The 16,572-nt window shown below is 38.9% G+C and overlaps 1 protein-coding gene across 1 annotated transcript; it reads right to left on the bottom strand.

Moving 5' to 3' along the window:
• Positions 1-2,620: 2,620 nt before the first annotated feature.
• On the bottom strand, positions 2,621-16,139 carry aldh18a1 (aldehyde dehydrogenase 18 family, member A1). Its single transcript, XM_055176256.2, has 18 exons — positions 15,983-16,139; positions 15,380-15,489; positions 12,848-12,999; positions 12,582-12,731; positions 12,254-12,358; positions 10,950-11,108; positions 9,769-9,859; positions 9,313-9,437; positions 9,073-9,217; positions 8,918-8,991; positions 8,742-8,841; positions 8,396-8,616; positions 7,185-7,322; positions 6,910-7,105; positions 6,710-6,831; positions 5,099-5,285; positions 3,881-3,976; positions 2,621-3,795 (listed from the first exon to the last, which is right to left on the bottom strand). The coding sequence occupies exons 2-18, from the start codon at positions 15,468-15,470 to the stop codon at positions 3,599-3,601; spliced, it is 2,349 nt and encodes a 782-aa protein (XP_055032231.2). The 5' UTR covers positions 15,471-15,489; positions 15,983-16,139; the 3' UTR covers positions 2,621-3,598.
• Between the last annotated feature and the right edge of the window lie 433 nt (positions 16,140-16,572).

Below are 16,572 nucleotides of genomic sequence, written 5' to 3'. Positions count from 1 at the left end.
AAGTCTTTAAAAGACCATGTAGCAGGCGCTTTGGAGTTTGGACCCATAACGAGAGACCCATTAGCAGCAGATCCAAATGTAGTGCAGACTCAAAGACGGAAAAGTCAAAGTGGCCTGGTCTTAGCCCCGAGCACTCAGCACTCTCTGAACACAAAACAAAACCATATCTCAGCTCATGCATTTTTTATAAGGCATGAATACTGAGCCTTTCAGAGATAAATATCAATTATTGAAATTGTTAATTAGAAGGCCATAATTGGCAAAGATACAAATGAATAAATAACTTTGACCATTGATTATTTTTTTGGAAAAAAATCTGGGGAACACGCTTGAGTGTTGAAAGATCAAGGAAAAACAAAAAATATGAGTTTTGGCCCTGAGTAATGTTCAATTAAAACTTTTCTGATTTGCTGTGAAAGTCCAGTGCCCATGAGACATTTTCAAATGCTCTAAGCCTTTGAGTAGACCTTCACATGATATGACACCAGATTGACTCATATATCAAATCAAACACATTATGCAGCATTACTACTAAACATAGACTTAAATAAGGGTGCTTTAAAGGTTCTTCATACCGATGACATAAGAACCACTTTTGGTTCCTCACAGAACCATAGTCAAAGGTTTCTTCTTGAACAGAAAGGATCTTCAGATGTTAAAGGTTCTTTATGGAACCATTTTCAGCCAAAAATGATTCTTCATGGCATCGTGAAACACTTTTATTTTTAGCAGTGTAATACAAGTACATTCACATAAAAGTACATAGGAATACAAAGGAAAGGTTCACTCAAACATGAAAAATTACTCACCCTCAACAAATGAATAATCTGGATTTATTTAGCACTAATGAAACCAAAACAAACTAATGTTAGTGCCAAAATCAAAATGGCGGCACATCAATTACTTCAAAATCTGATTGGTCATGATGTGTCGTTATTGGTTGTTGTATGATGTGACCCAGTCTGTGTCATTTTTTGTGATTTACTGTTTTCTGCATAAAACAATCCTATAATCTAAAGAACATTTTGTGAAAATATAACCTTGATATCTTTAAAATAGGCTGAGTAAGTTCGTGTGAAAAAAATGTGAAACCAATTATTAAAATCAAACTTGATGCTCCTTAGTCTTTAGCTCCTACAGACTTTAACTTGGATTTCACAGGGTCATATTTTGAGACATTTGCATAGACCAGGGTTTTTTAAACTTTCAGTTAACCCCCTTGACCTAGATTATTTAAAGCACCTCCTGAGATTTAAGTAAATATTTCAATAATCTAATTTGCATTTATTTCATGTTCTATCAGTATTTTACATAGCTGAAGAAAGAAGGTCCAATATCTACAATGACATGAGAGTAAGTAAATTATAATTTTTTCATATTCCTTTAAAGGTGCAGTGTGTAAATTTTAGTGGCATCTAGTGGTGAGGTTGTGAATTGCAACCAACGGCTCAGTCCACTGCTCACCTCTTGCTACGATAGCTGCCACCGGACAAACATGTCAACCTTGGAGACAACTTAGTAAAAAAGTTTGTCTGTTTAGGGCTTTGGTAGAAACATGGCTGCACAAAATGGCGGCTTTCATGTAAGCGGACCATCTGTTTATGTAGATAAAACGTCTCAATCTAAGGCAATAAACACATAACGGTTCATTACGAAAGGTCTTTTTACACCCCTGATAATTTAGTTTTGTATATTATTTTGTATTTCTGTCAAGAGATCCTTCTAAAAATTACACACTGCACCTTTAAGGCAGAACCTGTGCAAAATTTAATGTGACCCGAGGCTCATGAAAAAAGCAATAGACAAAAGTTGTTAAATTTTGTTCTAAGTGATCGTATGGCTTTTTCTGTCAAACACAAAATAGAGTTATTTACAATTCAAATACATGACAACCCTCTTTTGAAGCTTGAAAGCTCAAGCTTTTATGGCCCTTTTACATTAACATTGCAAACCTTATATTAAAAATTGTGTAAAAAGGTTTGGAACAGCATATGCATAAAAAGGGATAGGATTTATGTGTGAGCAATTCCTGTAACTTCAAAATAATGTGATTTTAGTTTCAATTTGACTTTATTAAAATGATGTATATCTTTACTCATTTCTGGCAATAACAGTCTCATCATTACAAAATTTCTTTTAACGTCTTTCATCCCAGAGATTGATCAGAGATCTTACATACAGTAAAGTTTGAACACAATAACACATCAGAGTCTGTTTCTCTTCATCTCTAGATCTGTTGTTTTTCTGCCGAAGTCTCATTGAGCATAAACAGCACATTTTGGAAAATAAAAAGGATTCACGAGTCAAAAGGCAGTGGGACTTTCATGGCAAAATTCAGTCAACTCGCCGCCTCTTCTTTCCTAATAGCAACGTAATTAGTCCTCTGTAGTATTGTTTTTACTATTCCACGTCCCACTTAGTACTTGGCAAGACTTACTCCCTACTGAAAAACCTCTTGATGTTTCTCACCACTGCAATGCACTTAAGAAACATTAATAGTCTAGATAATAATGGTCCCAGTATTTTTCCTGCCTACAGTATGACAGGCTGCCCAAATCCTCCTTCAAACATCCTACAGTAATATTTCGGATCTTAAAGGCATCTAATGTAGAAAGCAGCATTCTTAAAAGTACAAAAATTTATTATTTAACAAACTTTGTGAACATAATCAGAATCTTTACACCCTAATTGTGACTATTTTGCATTATAGCACTTTTACAACGACGACCAGGCCCACTACAGTGGTAACAGGTAAACAATAACAGGTTAATCTCTACAGTTATGCATGATTAATGCATGAAAGCTGAAACCATAACAGAGGTCAACAGAAAACAAACATGTGAAGTAATCCAATGCAAAGAAAAATACTAATATCCACTGCTGTAATGTTTTTCCTTTTTCAATAAAAACATTTCAAGCATGTGTCACAGAAAATTCATCCTAGAATTCAATTTGGATTTCCACATTTTAAAGATCGGATTGTATTTACATGATTATATTAATACGTAGATTAATAAATCACATAATAAAATAAATACACCATGCTGTTGGGAATATCAGAGTTACTGTACATCTTGTCAATAAATCAAACTTGTTTCCTGTCAAAAATTGTGCAAAAAAATTAATTATGATTGGCCTTATGTTTCACTACCCAGAGAAATGCAGAAATAACCCCTGAAAGTACAACGAGTAAACCCATTGTATAATAAACAGCTCAACTTCTCCATCGCATGACCTTTCATACACAGGTGAAGGTGTCATTTACCGTACACATATAGCTACATGGCCAACCCAGCTTGTTCTGAGAAAAAAATAAAATTTGCCAAATAACAGAAAATTTTAAATCAAGGGTCAAAAGCACTTAGGCCCTTAAAAGAGATTGTGGGATACAAACAATAGAAAATTATCTCTTGTATATAATGGGTTCACTGAATTGCTTTCTGTCCATGTTAGGTTAGCCTTCTCCAAACACACTTCTTGATGAAACGCTTTAAAATGTTGTTTTAGGTGGGTAAGCAGTCACTTTAAGGAGATTTATTTGGCGGAAATGAGAGAGCCGTTAAAAGCTTTTTAACTCCGGATGCTTTTAGTAATGCTTCTAGCTGATGGTTCTGTGTCTGGGAAGAACGTGTGCGACTGGGAGGTTCTCGTGAAGGAACTTCATGGTCCCCTGCTCGGAGAAATCCGCAGCCGTTTGGCCTTCACCCCGTAAGACCCACTTGGTGGTAAGAAGCCCCTCCAAACCCACAGGTCCACGGGCGTGAATACGGGCAGTGCTGATGCCGACCTCCGCACCTGCAAAACACAACACAAATATGCGATTTAAAGACATGTAAATGCCAAAGCCACACTGAAGGTCATAAAGTAAAGGGTGCTTTACCGAGTCCAAACCGATATCCGTCTGAAAATCTCGAGCTGGCGTTCCAAAACACGCAGGCGCTGTCTAACTGTTGCAAGAACTGCTCTGCTGTGTCCTCTGCAAACATAAAAATGACAGTATGGGTTGCAAATCTGTACATGTAATGTAGCTGCACAAGTTTAGGATTAATGACTAGTATGATAAAAACAGAACATGCTAAACTAGTGGCATTAAAGAGTTGACAATGGCTTTAACTACTTATATTTGCATCAAGTACTACGTTTGCATTTTAATGCCATTTGAAAAAGACAGAATTTGTCTCTTTCGTGTGAAGCGAATTATGTGCGATGTGTGTCACATATAAATCGCCTAATATAATAATCATGCATGACACTGTTATTCGGTTGCAGTGGAGGCCGGTGACTTCTTTTTTCGAGGGCACACAATGTGAAGTTCGGCACAACATGTATGTAGCCCATGTATGTGTGGTTCGTAATTTCAAAATATGTGTTCTGCGCGTTGAGTGAACCTGTGTGCATCACGTGTCTTGTGAAAATAAGTGCATGCTGCAGACGCGTCTAAAGGGTTTATGATAAAAGAGATGCTCACGTTTGCATAATCTCATGCGTAATCAGGGAGTGTCTTGCGGGTATTTCGTGAATGTGAGCGTCTCTTTAATCGAATGTGCAGCAGGCACTTCTTTTGACAAAACGCGTGATGCTCATGGTTAACATGACGCAATAAACACATATTTTGAAAACACCAGAAACACACAACACACATATTTTAAATTTGCGCCCCTCTGAAGAGCAGTCACGAGCCGCCACTGTTCGGTTGTCAACTTAAATATAAATGAGCATGTACATTATGTCATAAAAATTAACTACGGCCTGGTTTCAAAAACAAGGCTTAGGTAAAGCCAGGACTAGGCCTTACCTAAATTAAGGTGTTATAAGCATCTTTTATAAACATGGCTTACAAAAGGACATTACTGGTATGTATTTAGACTGTCAAGATCAGCTCAAACATGTATTTTAGTCTAGTACTAGCCGTAAGCCTTGTCTGTAAAACCCAGGGTAAATACTTATAATGAATGGCAGCTTCAGTTAAGACGTTTACACGAATAACAATCCTGCCACTAGATGGCAGTGTCGCATTTATAGTCAACATGCATTTTCTGTATTGATGGTTCACTTCAGCATGCCATGTGAAATGCATTATCTGTGTGTTGAGACTTACCATTCTCTGTGACTATAACATCTGTGTGTGAGCTGCCATATTTATGAATGTGATCAATGGCCTCTTGCATACTGTCTACCACTTCAATACAACACTCCAGATCTCCGTACTCGGTGCGTAGAGACTTCACCTCTGATGGACTGAAGGTCAGGTAGGATGCAAATTTGGGGCCAGCGTGGATTTTTACCTACATGGGTGAAAATGTACATGTGGTTAGAAATAAAAAATGACTACACATTAGTTTTTCTAGACAAAATATTTTGGTAAAGTTCAGAGAGTATCTCAAATCAAACCTATGACCTTGGCAATGCTAGCGCCATGCGTTATCAGATAAGCTACGGCAAAACAACACTGTGGATCACTTTTATCTTATTTTTACAGTGCTAATGTGTTATTTTTGGTCCTAGGAAGGTTGTTGCCAACATGAAGTGTTGTTTTAAAGTATAGTTTGAAGCAAAATTTTTAAAAATCCAGAAAAATAATAGCACACAACATTTACACTTTTGGCACCAACTTGTGCTTTCAATCAATACTGTTTTTTATCAGAATGTGTTATCATTAAAGTGCACCTATTTCATTGCTAAAAACAACGTTAAATTGTGTATTTGGAGTAATACAATGTGTTTGCGGGGTTTATGGTTCAAAAAGCACATTATTTTCCACATACTGTACATTTTTGTAGCTCCAGATTTCCCTCTCTTTCTGAAACGCCCAGATTTTGTACAAAACTAATTGATTTGAAAAGCTGTGTCCCTGAATGGCCAACTAATCTGTACATTGTGACTGGCCTGAATACCTCTGACGTCAGCCGGAAATGTGGCACTCCTTACCATGTTTGAAAGATTCACGCACAATGCGATGCTAACAGGAGTTAACTTACAAGCTGAGTCCGAAGCGGGAGGAATTATGATAATGCCGATCTTGTCTACATCACCAATCTCAGGAAGTAAACTGTTGCCTACAATCGGTGTGTTTGTTGTAGTCCAAGAAAAGAGATTTACGTTGGAGACGATAACTCACGTCATCGTTTACTTGGGGGTTTGTATCTTTTTGCATATTGTTAACATGTACTAATAATGTATTATTATTATTATATTGCTTATTATCATTGCTTCAGAACAATACCATCATCACAATTCCTGTTTTGTTTTGTTGTTTAGTGTTCTGCTTAACTGTCTGTTGTATGCTTTGCACTTATAAAAAAAAAACATGTACTAATACACACTTACACACCAAAGGAAATGTAAAATCGTGAATTGGACCATATGAGCTCTTTAAACCACTTGCATCACTTCCCTTTTTGCCACGTCTTTAGCAAGACCAGTTCTGGTTAGAGGGGATACAATTACAACCTAAATTTTCTTTAATTTAGTATCCCTTCTAGGCACAGCCAGCAAGATACTGTGCATGCGCAAAGACGCTCCCCAAGAGGATTTACCGGTTGACGATAGGCTCTTTTTACTGGAAGGCGGGGCTAGGGCGGCCATACTGACCGTTGCGATCCACCCCATTCATATCAATACCAGTGACACATCTTGTTAATACCTTTAACACCATGCTCTGCAAGTATATAACATCACAAGGGTGTGTCCATAAAAGTAGCCGTCTTACTTGTTCTATTCTCAGCATGTCGATAATCTGATCAAAGAGTGGAGTTCTGAGAAGATCCCGATGTACCAGCAGAGTTTCCATAGCATTACAGGCTGCAGGGTAGTCACATTTGGAATCTCGAACTGGAAAAATTAAAAACAATAAAATCACTTCTGTATCTGAAAAGAGCACATCTATGCTTTAAAATATTCTTCACTTACTGATTTTGAGGGCTTTGTCAATACTGGCCTCATGGTCCACATAAACATGGCAGATGCCCTCACTGTGACCAAGAACGGGTATGCCCTTAGCTGCTCTCTGAATATCTCTGACCAGCTGAGAAGAGCCACGGGGAATGATAAGATCGATCATTTTCTCCAGACGACACAGATCCTCCACCTCTTCACGTGTGCTTACCTGCAAAACACATTATATCTTTGAATATGGAGTGAGGGTGAGCTACTTGATGTATCAAAAACACAAGCATTTTAGTTACCAGCTGGATGGCATCTTTGACTCCATGTATAGATAGGGCCTCCTGGCAGAGTTCATGCAAAATGCGATTTGTGTTGGCAGCCTCTTTGCCACCTTTCAGCAAAAGTGCATTGCCACTTGCAATAGCTAGAGCAGAAACCTGTGCATGCAAAACAAGCAGTATATATAGTAAGATGTATTGCAGTATATACACTCTACAGTACAGTACCATGTGTTACAACCTACAATATATTTACAGTACAGTACAGTACATCATATAGTAGTGACCAAGGGTTAAAGGAATAGTCTACTCATTTTCAATATTAAAATATGTTATTACCTTAACTAAGAATTGTTGATACATCCCTCTATCATCTGTGTGCGTGCACGTAAGCGCTGGAGCGCGCTGCGACGCTTCGATAGCATTTAGCTTAGCACAATCCATTGAATCTGATTAGATCATTAGCATCGCGCTCAAAAATGACCAAAGAGTTTTGATATTTTTCCTATTTAAGACGAGTAGTTATATGAGCAAGTTTGGTGGTACAAAATAAAACGTAGCGCTTTTCTAAGCGGATTTAAAAGAGGAACTATATTGTATGGCGTAATAGCACTTATGGGAGTACTTCGACTCGGCGCAGTAACACTCTCCCTCTCCCATTATGAGAGTGAGAAGGGGAGCGGACTTTTCAGGCGAGTCGAAGTACTCCCAAAAGTGCTATTACGCCATAAAATATAGTTCCTCTTTTTAAATTTGTACCACCAAACTTGCTCGTATAACTACTCGTCTTAAATACGAAAAATATTGAAACACTTTTGGGGTTTTTAAGAGTGATGCTAATGGTCTAATCAGATTCAATGGATTATGCTAAGCTAAATTCTATCGAAGCGTCGCAGCGCGCTCCAGCGCTTACGTGCACGCACACAGATGATAGAGGGATGTATCAACAATTCTTAGTTAAGGTAATAACATATTTTAATATTGAAAATGAGTAGACTATTCTTTGGCTTTGACTATACTTTGGCTATTACTATTGGCTGTTTAGAAGCTATCGGCCGATAGTGTGAAAAATTGCTTTTATCGACCGATACAGATTATTGGCCGATATATTGGTGCTTCTCTACTAAAAAGCAAAATACGTAAGTGTCTATGTTCTAAAACTATTTCACTACAATAATCTAAATGTACACACTTGACTTATATACCAAGTAAATGTATTTTGAGTGGCGGACCTGAGGGAGGCAGTCTGGTCGGGACTCAAAGATGACAAGAAGTACTCCTATGGGCACCGTAATCTGCTCCAGCTCCAGATTGTTTGCCACACGGGTCCTGCGCAGAACCCTGCCCACGCTGTCCTGAGATGACACGGCAATTTGACGGAGACCGATAGAAAGACTGTTAAGCTTGGATGACGACAAACTTAGCCGCTTCAGCATGGCCGTAGAGAGACGACCTGTAAGATCATGAGAAGAGAACCAAAAAAGAAAGTCGTAGACATTGTGATAACTGTGATGATGTCCTTCATAATACAGTATATGAAAGCATGCATACTAACAAGCAGTAATCAATTCATTTTACCTGTGTTGACAGATATCTCCATGTCCTTTTTGTTAGCTGCTAAAATTTCCTCTTTCCTCTCAGTCAGGAGGTCAGCCAACATGCAGATGATGTCACTTCTCTGTGGGCACACAGATTAATAACCGCTAAACACTTTATTTCAATGTGTATTACTTAGCTGTAAGTTCAGGGCTAACCTGCTCCGGCTCCAAGGAAGCAAGGGTTCTGCCAGCTGTGCGGGCCATTTCCGTCTGCTGCTCAACTGTGGGGCCTGGAAGAAAAAAAGGAACATAAGGTAACGAAAAAACAAACCCTGTAGAGAAAAAAATCCAGTGAAAGGTGTGGCGCTCACCAGCTGGCTTGACCTCCGAGAAGAAGGTTCCCAGTTTCTTGCCCTCTACTATGTCAGTGATCACATGACCTGTGACCTTGGGATCTGTACCGTTAGCAATGACCACGGATGTCCCACCCTGAAGAGCCCAGAGAGCTGCTTTCACCTTAGGGTTTATGATGAAGAGTTAGGATGAATTACTGAAACAATCACATGCTGTAAAGAAAACTATAATATCCCAGAGAGACTTTGCAATCATACCTTAGCTTCCATTCCTCCCATCCCAACTCTGGACTTTGTGCCGTAGGTTATGGAATGCTGGTCCCCAGGGTAAAACGTGTCCAAGAGCTTGGCGTCGTCTGACCCTGGTGGGCTGTCGTAAAGCCCTGCAGACGGTGACAAACAGGAAACAGACTGGCTTAACATCAAACCCTCCTGTAATCTGACAGGAAGTGCGGGTAGACAGACCCTTTACTGTTAGTATTACTCTCGTGTATTTTTCCAAATCAACCAAGTTGCTTTGGCAACTAACCATATTGCAACAAAAAGTTACTCATCACCAGAAGCTTCCAGTTTAGATAACATAATGCATTTAACAGATAATTTTATCCCTTATTTGTGTGTTCGAACCCATGACTTTCTCTTCCAGCTGCTGAGGTATGCAGATAACATGGCTTGATATTGACTGAAGTAAAAATTGTGATTGTGTGATCTCACCCTGTACATCAGAGAGAGCGATGAGAAGATCCGCCCTCATTTCCACAGCAAGGCGTGCCGCAAGGCTATCGTTGTCCTTAATACTGATAACCTGCAGTATGATAGGAAATACATAATGAGATCTGCAAAATGGGACCCATTATACTGTGACATTTTCCATGTTTAAGTGCCATAGTTGGGTCCCCAGTGCTTCTATCAACCTAGAAAATGTGATAAAGATCAACCCAGTAACTTAGTTTTGGTAAACCACTCTCTGCAAGCATGTGAAAAAAAATAGGTCATTGAAATTTGGCTCCCCTTGTGATTTCAGAAGGAGATAATACCACCCCTTAATCTGCACTATCCAACCACGCCACTGCCATTTAGTGCAGATATCAGCTCATTTTCATTTAAAAGGACACTTCTAAAAAACGGCACATTTTTGCTCACACCTACAAAGTTGCAATTTTAACATGTTATAATAAATGATCTATATGGTATTTTGAACAACAATTTTACATACAGTATGTACTCTGGGGACGCCAAAGATTTATTTAACATCTTAAAAAAGGCCTTGTGAAATGTCCATATTAAGTCATTAAGTGATGAAGAAGTGACAATGCTGCTGCTGCATAGCCAAGATATTTTGTTAAAATTTAAAAGGGGCAGCGCAGTGACTCAGTGGATGGCACTGTTGCCTCACAGCAATAAGGTCCCTTGTACGAGCGCCTGCTAGGTCAGGTGGCCTTTCTGTGTGGAGTTTGCATGTCCTCCCTGTGTCAGCGTGGGGTAACTCTGATTTCCTCCCACTGGTCAAAAAACATGCAAGTTAGGTGAATTGGAGATGCCAAATTGTCCCTCCCCCCAACCCGTGTATGGATTAACTTGTGTGGATCAACTTGTATATGGATTAATCAGTTCTTGCCATGAAAATAGACATAGATGCTGGAATAGTATGCAGAAAGAAAAAAAGAAGAGCAGAGAAAAGCGACAGAACTAAACTGCAAATAGGGACACGTTAGTTCCCTCCCAGTTTCCACAGGAAAGGAAAAACCCCTCAGGCTGCAACAGTGCACAAGACAAACATCAAGCCTCTGCATAATTTCCAGCATCTGTAAAAGCCCCTCCCAGCAAGCAGTTCCAATGAGGATAGAGAGAAAGTGGTGAGACTCTCGTATCGTGCCTTTATCTTCTGTACTCACATTTACCCCCTGAAGGTCACTGTTGGGTTCTGGGGGAGCCACCACGGCATCGTTTGTATTGATGATGGGCACGATGTTCATCCGCAGGAGCTCGTGGAGAGTGCTGTTCAAGTTCCGTCTCTTCTGGTCATCGTGGAAGTCCAAGTTTGTCACAAGGATCTGAAGCAGCAACACAACCCGTTAAATAACACATACTGTATATGTGATCCTGACTGTGAAAACCCAGCTAAAGCTTTTATTTGTGATTTCATGTTTTCTACATATAATCATCCTGCATAACGTCAAAAACATTTAGTGAAAATATAACCTCGATATCTATAAAGGATTAGTCCATTTTCTAAAAAAAAATCCAGATAATGTACTCACCACCATGTCATCCGGGGTGTTGATGTCTTTCTTTGTTCGGTTGAGAAGAAATTGTGTTTTTTTGAGGAGAACATTCCAGGATTTTTCTCATTTTGATGGACCCCAACACTCAACAGTTTTAATGCAGTTTAAAATTGCAGTTTCAACAGTTTCAAAGGACTCTAAATGATCTCAAATGAGGCATAAGGGTCTTATCTAGCAAAACGATTGTGATTTTGGACAAGAAAAATAAAAAATATGCACTTCTGGACCACCTTCTCGTCTATGTCCAGTCCTGTGCCGCGCCAGCACGACCTCACGTAATTGCATAATACCGTGGAAAGGTCACGTGTTACATATATGAAACGCACATTTGCGGACCATTTTAAACAATAAACTGACACAAAGACATTAATTTGTATTATTCAACATACAACAACGTCGGAACGACACTCGTCTTTCTCGACACTTGTAAACACTGGGGCATAGTTTCGCATACGTCGTTCGTGACCTCTTGACGTGATGACAGGACCGGAGATAGACGAGAAGTTGTGGTTTAAAAGTGAATTTTTTTTCTTGGCAAGGATGACAATCGTTTCACTGGATAGGACCGTTGTGCCTCGTTTGGGATCGTTTGGGGTCCTTTGAAACTGCAATTTTAAACGGTTACGTGTTGGTGTCCATTAAAGTCTATTAAAATGAAAAAAATCCTGGAATGTTTTCATAAAAAAAAAAAACATTCCTTCTCAACTTAACAAGAAAGACATCAACATTTTGGATGACATGGTGGTGAGTAAATTATCAGGGTTTTTTTTTTTTTTAAGAAAATTAACTAATCCTTTAATATTGACAAAGTAAAAGAGATTAAAATCCATGTCATCTTTGATGCTCCTTATCTAATAATTTGATTTTGAGACTATATGTGCATTTTCTATCATAGTGACTTTGTACAAATGTACCTGTGCTGTACAGGTGCTGTACTGAGTGAACATAGCTTCATACAGAGCCATAAGACCGCTCTGTCCAGCCGCAGCACAAGCTCTCGCCTCCAGAACCGGTAATGTCTGACAGAGAAAATACATTTGTGAGCATTCAGAACCAAACAAAAGTGCAATAACAATCCTACATATAGAGTTACAGCCGTGATTCTCATCTTTTCGGTGAGCCTGTTCTGTCAATGAGGAAAAACTTTATTTTACTGCACTTTGTATTTGTACTGTTTTTAGAAAACTAGTTTGAACAATTTTTGACTTTTGCATTAATGCAATGCAAAAAATTAACTCTCACCATGTCTTTGAGTTGATTCTGGCCTGAATGTAAGGCTTGTCTGACGCTCTGCGAGAGGAGAATTTCATGCCTCAGTCTCTGTTTTCCAAACGCTACAGCACCACTGGTCACGATCATCATCTCTCTACCCTGATTCTGCAGCATCGCCACCTTGAACAAAAAAACGTCACAATGTGCAAAGAAATATACATAGTAAATGTACATTTCATAGAGAGGCGCAGTTATTATATTTTAAAGGAACTTGTGATCATGATCATCATCTTTACCTGTTCAACAATTGAGGCAAGCCGCCCCAAAGCAAGGCCACACTCATCGCCACGGGTTACAACAGCACTGCCGAGCTTGACGAGAATTCTCTTGGCCTGGCGCAGCTCACTGCGGTGGGCAAACGACTTACCGTGTGCCCGTGCCAGTGGCACTGTAAAGAAAGGTACATTACTACACTGACGTAAAGAAAAGAGTGTGAGAGAGGGTGAGGAAGAGAGATCTGCTGGTAGAAAAATACACGAAGGCAACCAATAAGGAGCCAAGCCATGCAGGAGAGCCATGAAGTGATGGATAGAGCGAGTGAATGTATTCAATGCAGATGTAGGAGTGGTTTTCCAGGCAAGGTCTATTCCCAGATTAAAATGCTTGTTTGGACTGTCTTAACTCGTCAATTATGAGAAACCGTTTCCCTGCCAATGACGATTACTTCCGTCAATGCGCAACATGTCACCATCCACCAGGTGGCACTCTTCCGCAACTTACAAAACACTGAAGTATCCCCCTAGGCCTAGGGCAGCTGTATGTCCATGCATATTTTGAGGATCGCTCTGAATCTGATCTCTATCAAAAGTCCTTCACAAAAATGTAATTATCTCAGCTTTTTGCTCCAAATTTTATGTTTTTGAAGAAACCTACCCATATTTGAGAGGTGATAAAATTAGAACTAATAAAGATAGGATTTGTTTTAAAGCATAGGGTCTGTTCTTTAATTTGATATATTGTATGTTTATACACTCACATAAAGGATTATTAGGAACACCATACTAATACTGTGTTTGACCCCCTTTCGCCTTCAGAACTGCCTTAATTCTACGTGGTATTGATTCAACAAGGTGCTGAAAGCATTCGTTAGAAATGTTGGCCAACATTGATAAGATAGCATCTTGCAGTATATGGAGATTTGTGGGATGCACATTCAGGGCACGAAGCTCCCGTTCCACCACATCCCAAAGATGCTCTATTGGGTTGAGATCTGGTGACTGTGGGGGCCATTTTAGTACAGTGAACTCATTGTCATGTTCAAAAAACCAATTTGAAATGATTCAAGCTTTGTGACATGGTGCATTATCCTGCTGGAAGTAGCCATCAGATGATGGGTACATGGTCAGAAACAATGCTCAGGTAGGCCGTGGCATTTAAAGTTCCCCAATGGGTACTAAGGGGCCTTAAGTGTGCCAATTTGTAATGGAGATGAGTGGTACCCGGTGGGGTCTTCTACTGTTGTAGCTCATCCGCCTCAAGGTTGTGTGTGTTGTGGCTTCACAAATGCTTTGCTGCATACCTCGGTAGTAACGAGTGGTTATTTCAGTCAAAGTTGCTCTTCTATCAGCTTGAATCAGTCGCCCATCTGACCTCTAGCATCAACAAGGCATTTTCGCCCACAGGACTGCCGCATACTGGATGTTTTCCCTTTTCACACCATTCTTTGTAAACCCTAGAAATGGTTGTGCGTGAAAATCCCAGTAACTGAGCAGATTTTGAAATACTCAGACCGGCCCGTCTGGCACCAACAACCATGTCACGCTCAAAATTGCTTAAAATCACCTTTCTTTCCCATTCTGACATTCAGTTTGGAGGTCAGGAGATTGTCTTGACCAGGACAACAACACCCCTAAATGCATTGAAGCAACTGCCATGTGATTGGTTGATTAGATAATTGCATTAATGAGAAAATGAAGATGTGTTCCTAATAATCCTTTAGGTGAGTGCATATTTAAAGAAGACCATTTTCTGAAAGCCATCAAACTTGAAAAATGCTGGCACTGGCTAGCAACTTTTAAAAAAATGCTGGTGGGGAAAGAGTTAACCAAAGACATATCAGCGCCATTGTTTTGTCTCAAAATGCAATCATGTCATGTTTTTCAACTTTTTTGTAAGGTATGTTTGTAAAAACTACTTCAATGTCTTAATTTAACTCCGGCTTAGTCATGACTCATGGCTTAATCTAAACCCTGTCTGGGAAACCGCCCCATAGAGCTTTATAGAACACAATCTATTCCACTACTTTAATAATCCATGCATATAAAATAAAAGCCAAATGTAGCAAAAGATATTTATCATCAAAAACACTACACTTAAAATAAAAAAATATCAGCACAATCTTAAAAGTCAAGTGAAATAAAATTCTGGGACAAACTTCATATCAACTCAACGACAACACCCACCAAAGCCCCACCAGAAAATGACACAGCAGATGCCACATCAGCAAAGCCAGACAACACACATGAATGCTGACAGACAGTACAGAGCTTAAAGCGGATCACTGATCGAGTGAATAATAGAGACAGACTGGTTAGCAAGTCATAAATAAAATCAACTTCCTATAACTCCATATTGTATTCATGGTCAATTATTAACTGAATTTTACAGGAGAAAATGTAAATGTAAGGGACACTAATACTAGACTCTATAATAAAATTTATTCACATCGTCATACGTTTGGGATTGAAAAAGGATATTTTGAAAACTCTGATCACGTTATATCCTACAGGTATATCCTACAACATTTGGCAAAAGGTGCAAATACTTACTCTTTCCTTGTGAAGCAGCTCTTCTGGAGATTTGAAAAGCATTTGGTCTTGTTAAAAGCTGAGAACATAAGCACAGCCTTTGGAGATACATGGCGACCTGTTTTGTATTACTGAAATGTAAAGCAAGAAAACACAATTCATTTAATCACTTAGATAAGATACTTGCTGTACTCCTAAAATCATTTCATTTATTATCATTGTTCAAGATAAACACAACAGATAGAGGCAGCGTGTGTACTTATTTGAACTTTGAATTTGCACTCAACTGACCCATATTCATTATATGCATTTACTTACTAACTACGCATCACTGCGAATAACTATAAGAGATATAGTATAAAAAATATGATATGGTATCAGTTTTGCGTGGAGAAATACATATCTTAAAATAACGCTGTCTAAAACAACTTTTAAGAAAACCATTAAAAACATTAACAAAGCAAGTCAAGGTAAAAAGGGAAAAAACAATATTTCTAACTTTCCTCACATGCAACTTGGATGATGCAATGATGAATATTTAAATGGGCCGGCTTTTCTCATGTAAATGTAACGTTACATTATAATCCAGTAATGTTTAAATATGCTGTGTCTCATCTTACATACCTCAATGCGTTTAAATAAATACAACTAATCCAGCTGAAGTTCAGTGTCAATGCTGCGCTTTGTTGTGCCACATCAACTCATGGATTCAGCCATGTTGACGTTCATCCACGTAGCTACGTAACGAACGTACGTTCCGCATTCACGAACATACGCTCGGATTTCACTCAAGTAAAACGCTGCTTATGCGCATCTCAGCCATAAGAGGGCGGCGTATAAACATATGGAAACAGTTATCTTTTTGGAGAGGTCATACACATTGCAAGGATCAGACATAGGGCAACTGACTAAAATGCTGATATATTGCATAGTTGTCACCCTTTCTGACCAGGTTATGCCACCTGCATGTCTCGAACCCAGATGGTTTCAATTACAAATACCATTACAAACCATCAGCTTTTACCATTAAAACTTGTACAAAATTCATGTATCTACTGTGTTTGGAGTCTTTTTTAGTTAAAATTTAATAGTTGTTCACATCTGCCAGAAAACATTCAGAGCCCAACATATGAGAGCCACAGAGATCATTACAGTTTCCATTAAAACCAATTCAATTTTCAGTGTACCATTACATTTCTGTGATGGATTAAATT

The sequence above is a fragment of the Misgurnus anguillicaudatus genome, chromosome 4 (assembly GCF_027580225.2).
Source record: "Misgurnus anguillicaudatus chromosome 4, ASM2758022v2, whole genome shotgun sequence".
In the NCBI taxonomy this organism is placed as follows: Eukaryota; Metazoa; Chordata; class Actinopteri; order Cypriniformes; family Cobitidae; genus Misgurnus; species Misgurnus anguillicaudatus.
Note: the sequence above shows the minus strand (reverse complement) of the source record. Positions and strands in the feature narration are given on the sequence as shown.

What these genes read in the sequence shown, in the direction of transcription:
- aldh18a1 (XM_055176256.2), bottom strand. Translation starts at nt 15,470, where the DNA reads ATGTATCTCCAAAGGCTGTGCTTATGTTCTCAGCTTTTAACAAGACCA. An exon ending in CGCTCTCTCTGATGTACAGG is followed by an intron (nt 9,438 to 9,768) that starts GTGAGATCACAC and finishes CACCGTCTGCAG; the next exon opens with GGCTTTACGACAGCCCACCA. An exon ending in ACATGCTGAGAATAGAACAA is followed by an intron (nt 5,286 to 6,709) that starts GTAAGACGGCTA and finishes TCACCCATGTAG; the next exon opens with GTAAAAATCCACGCTGGCCC.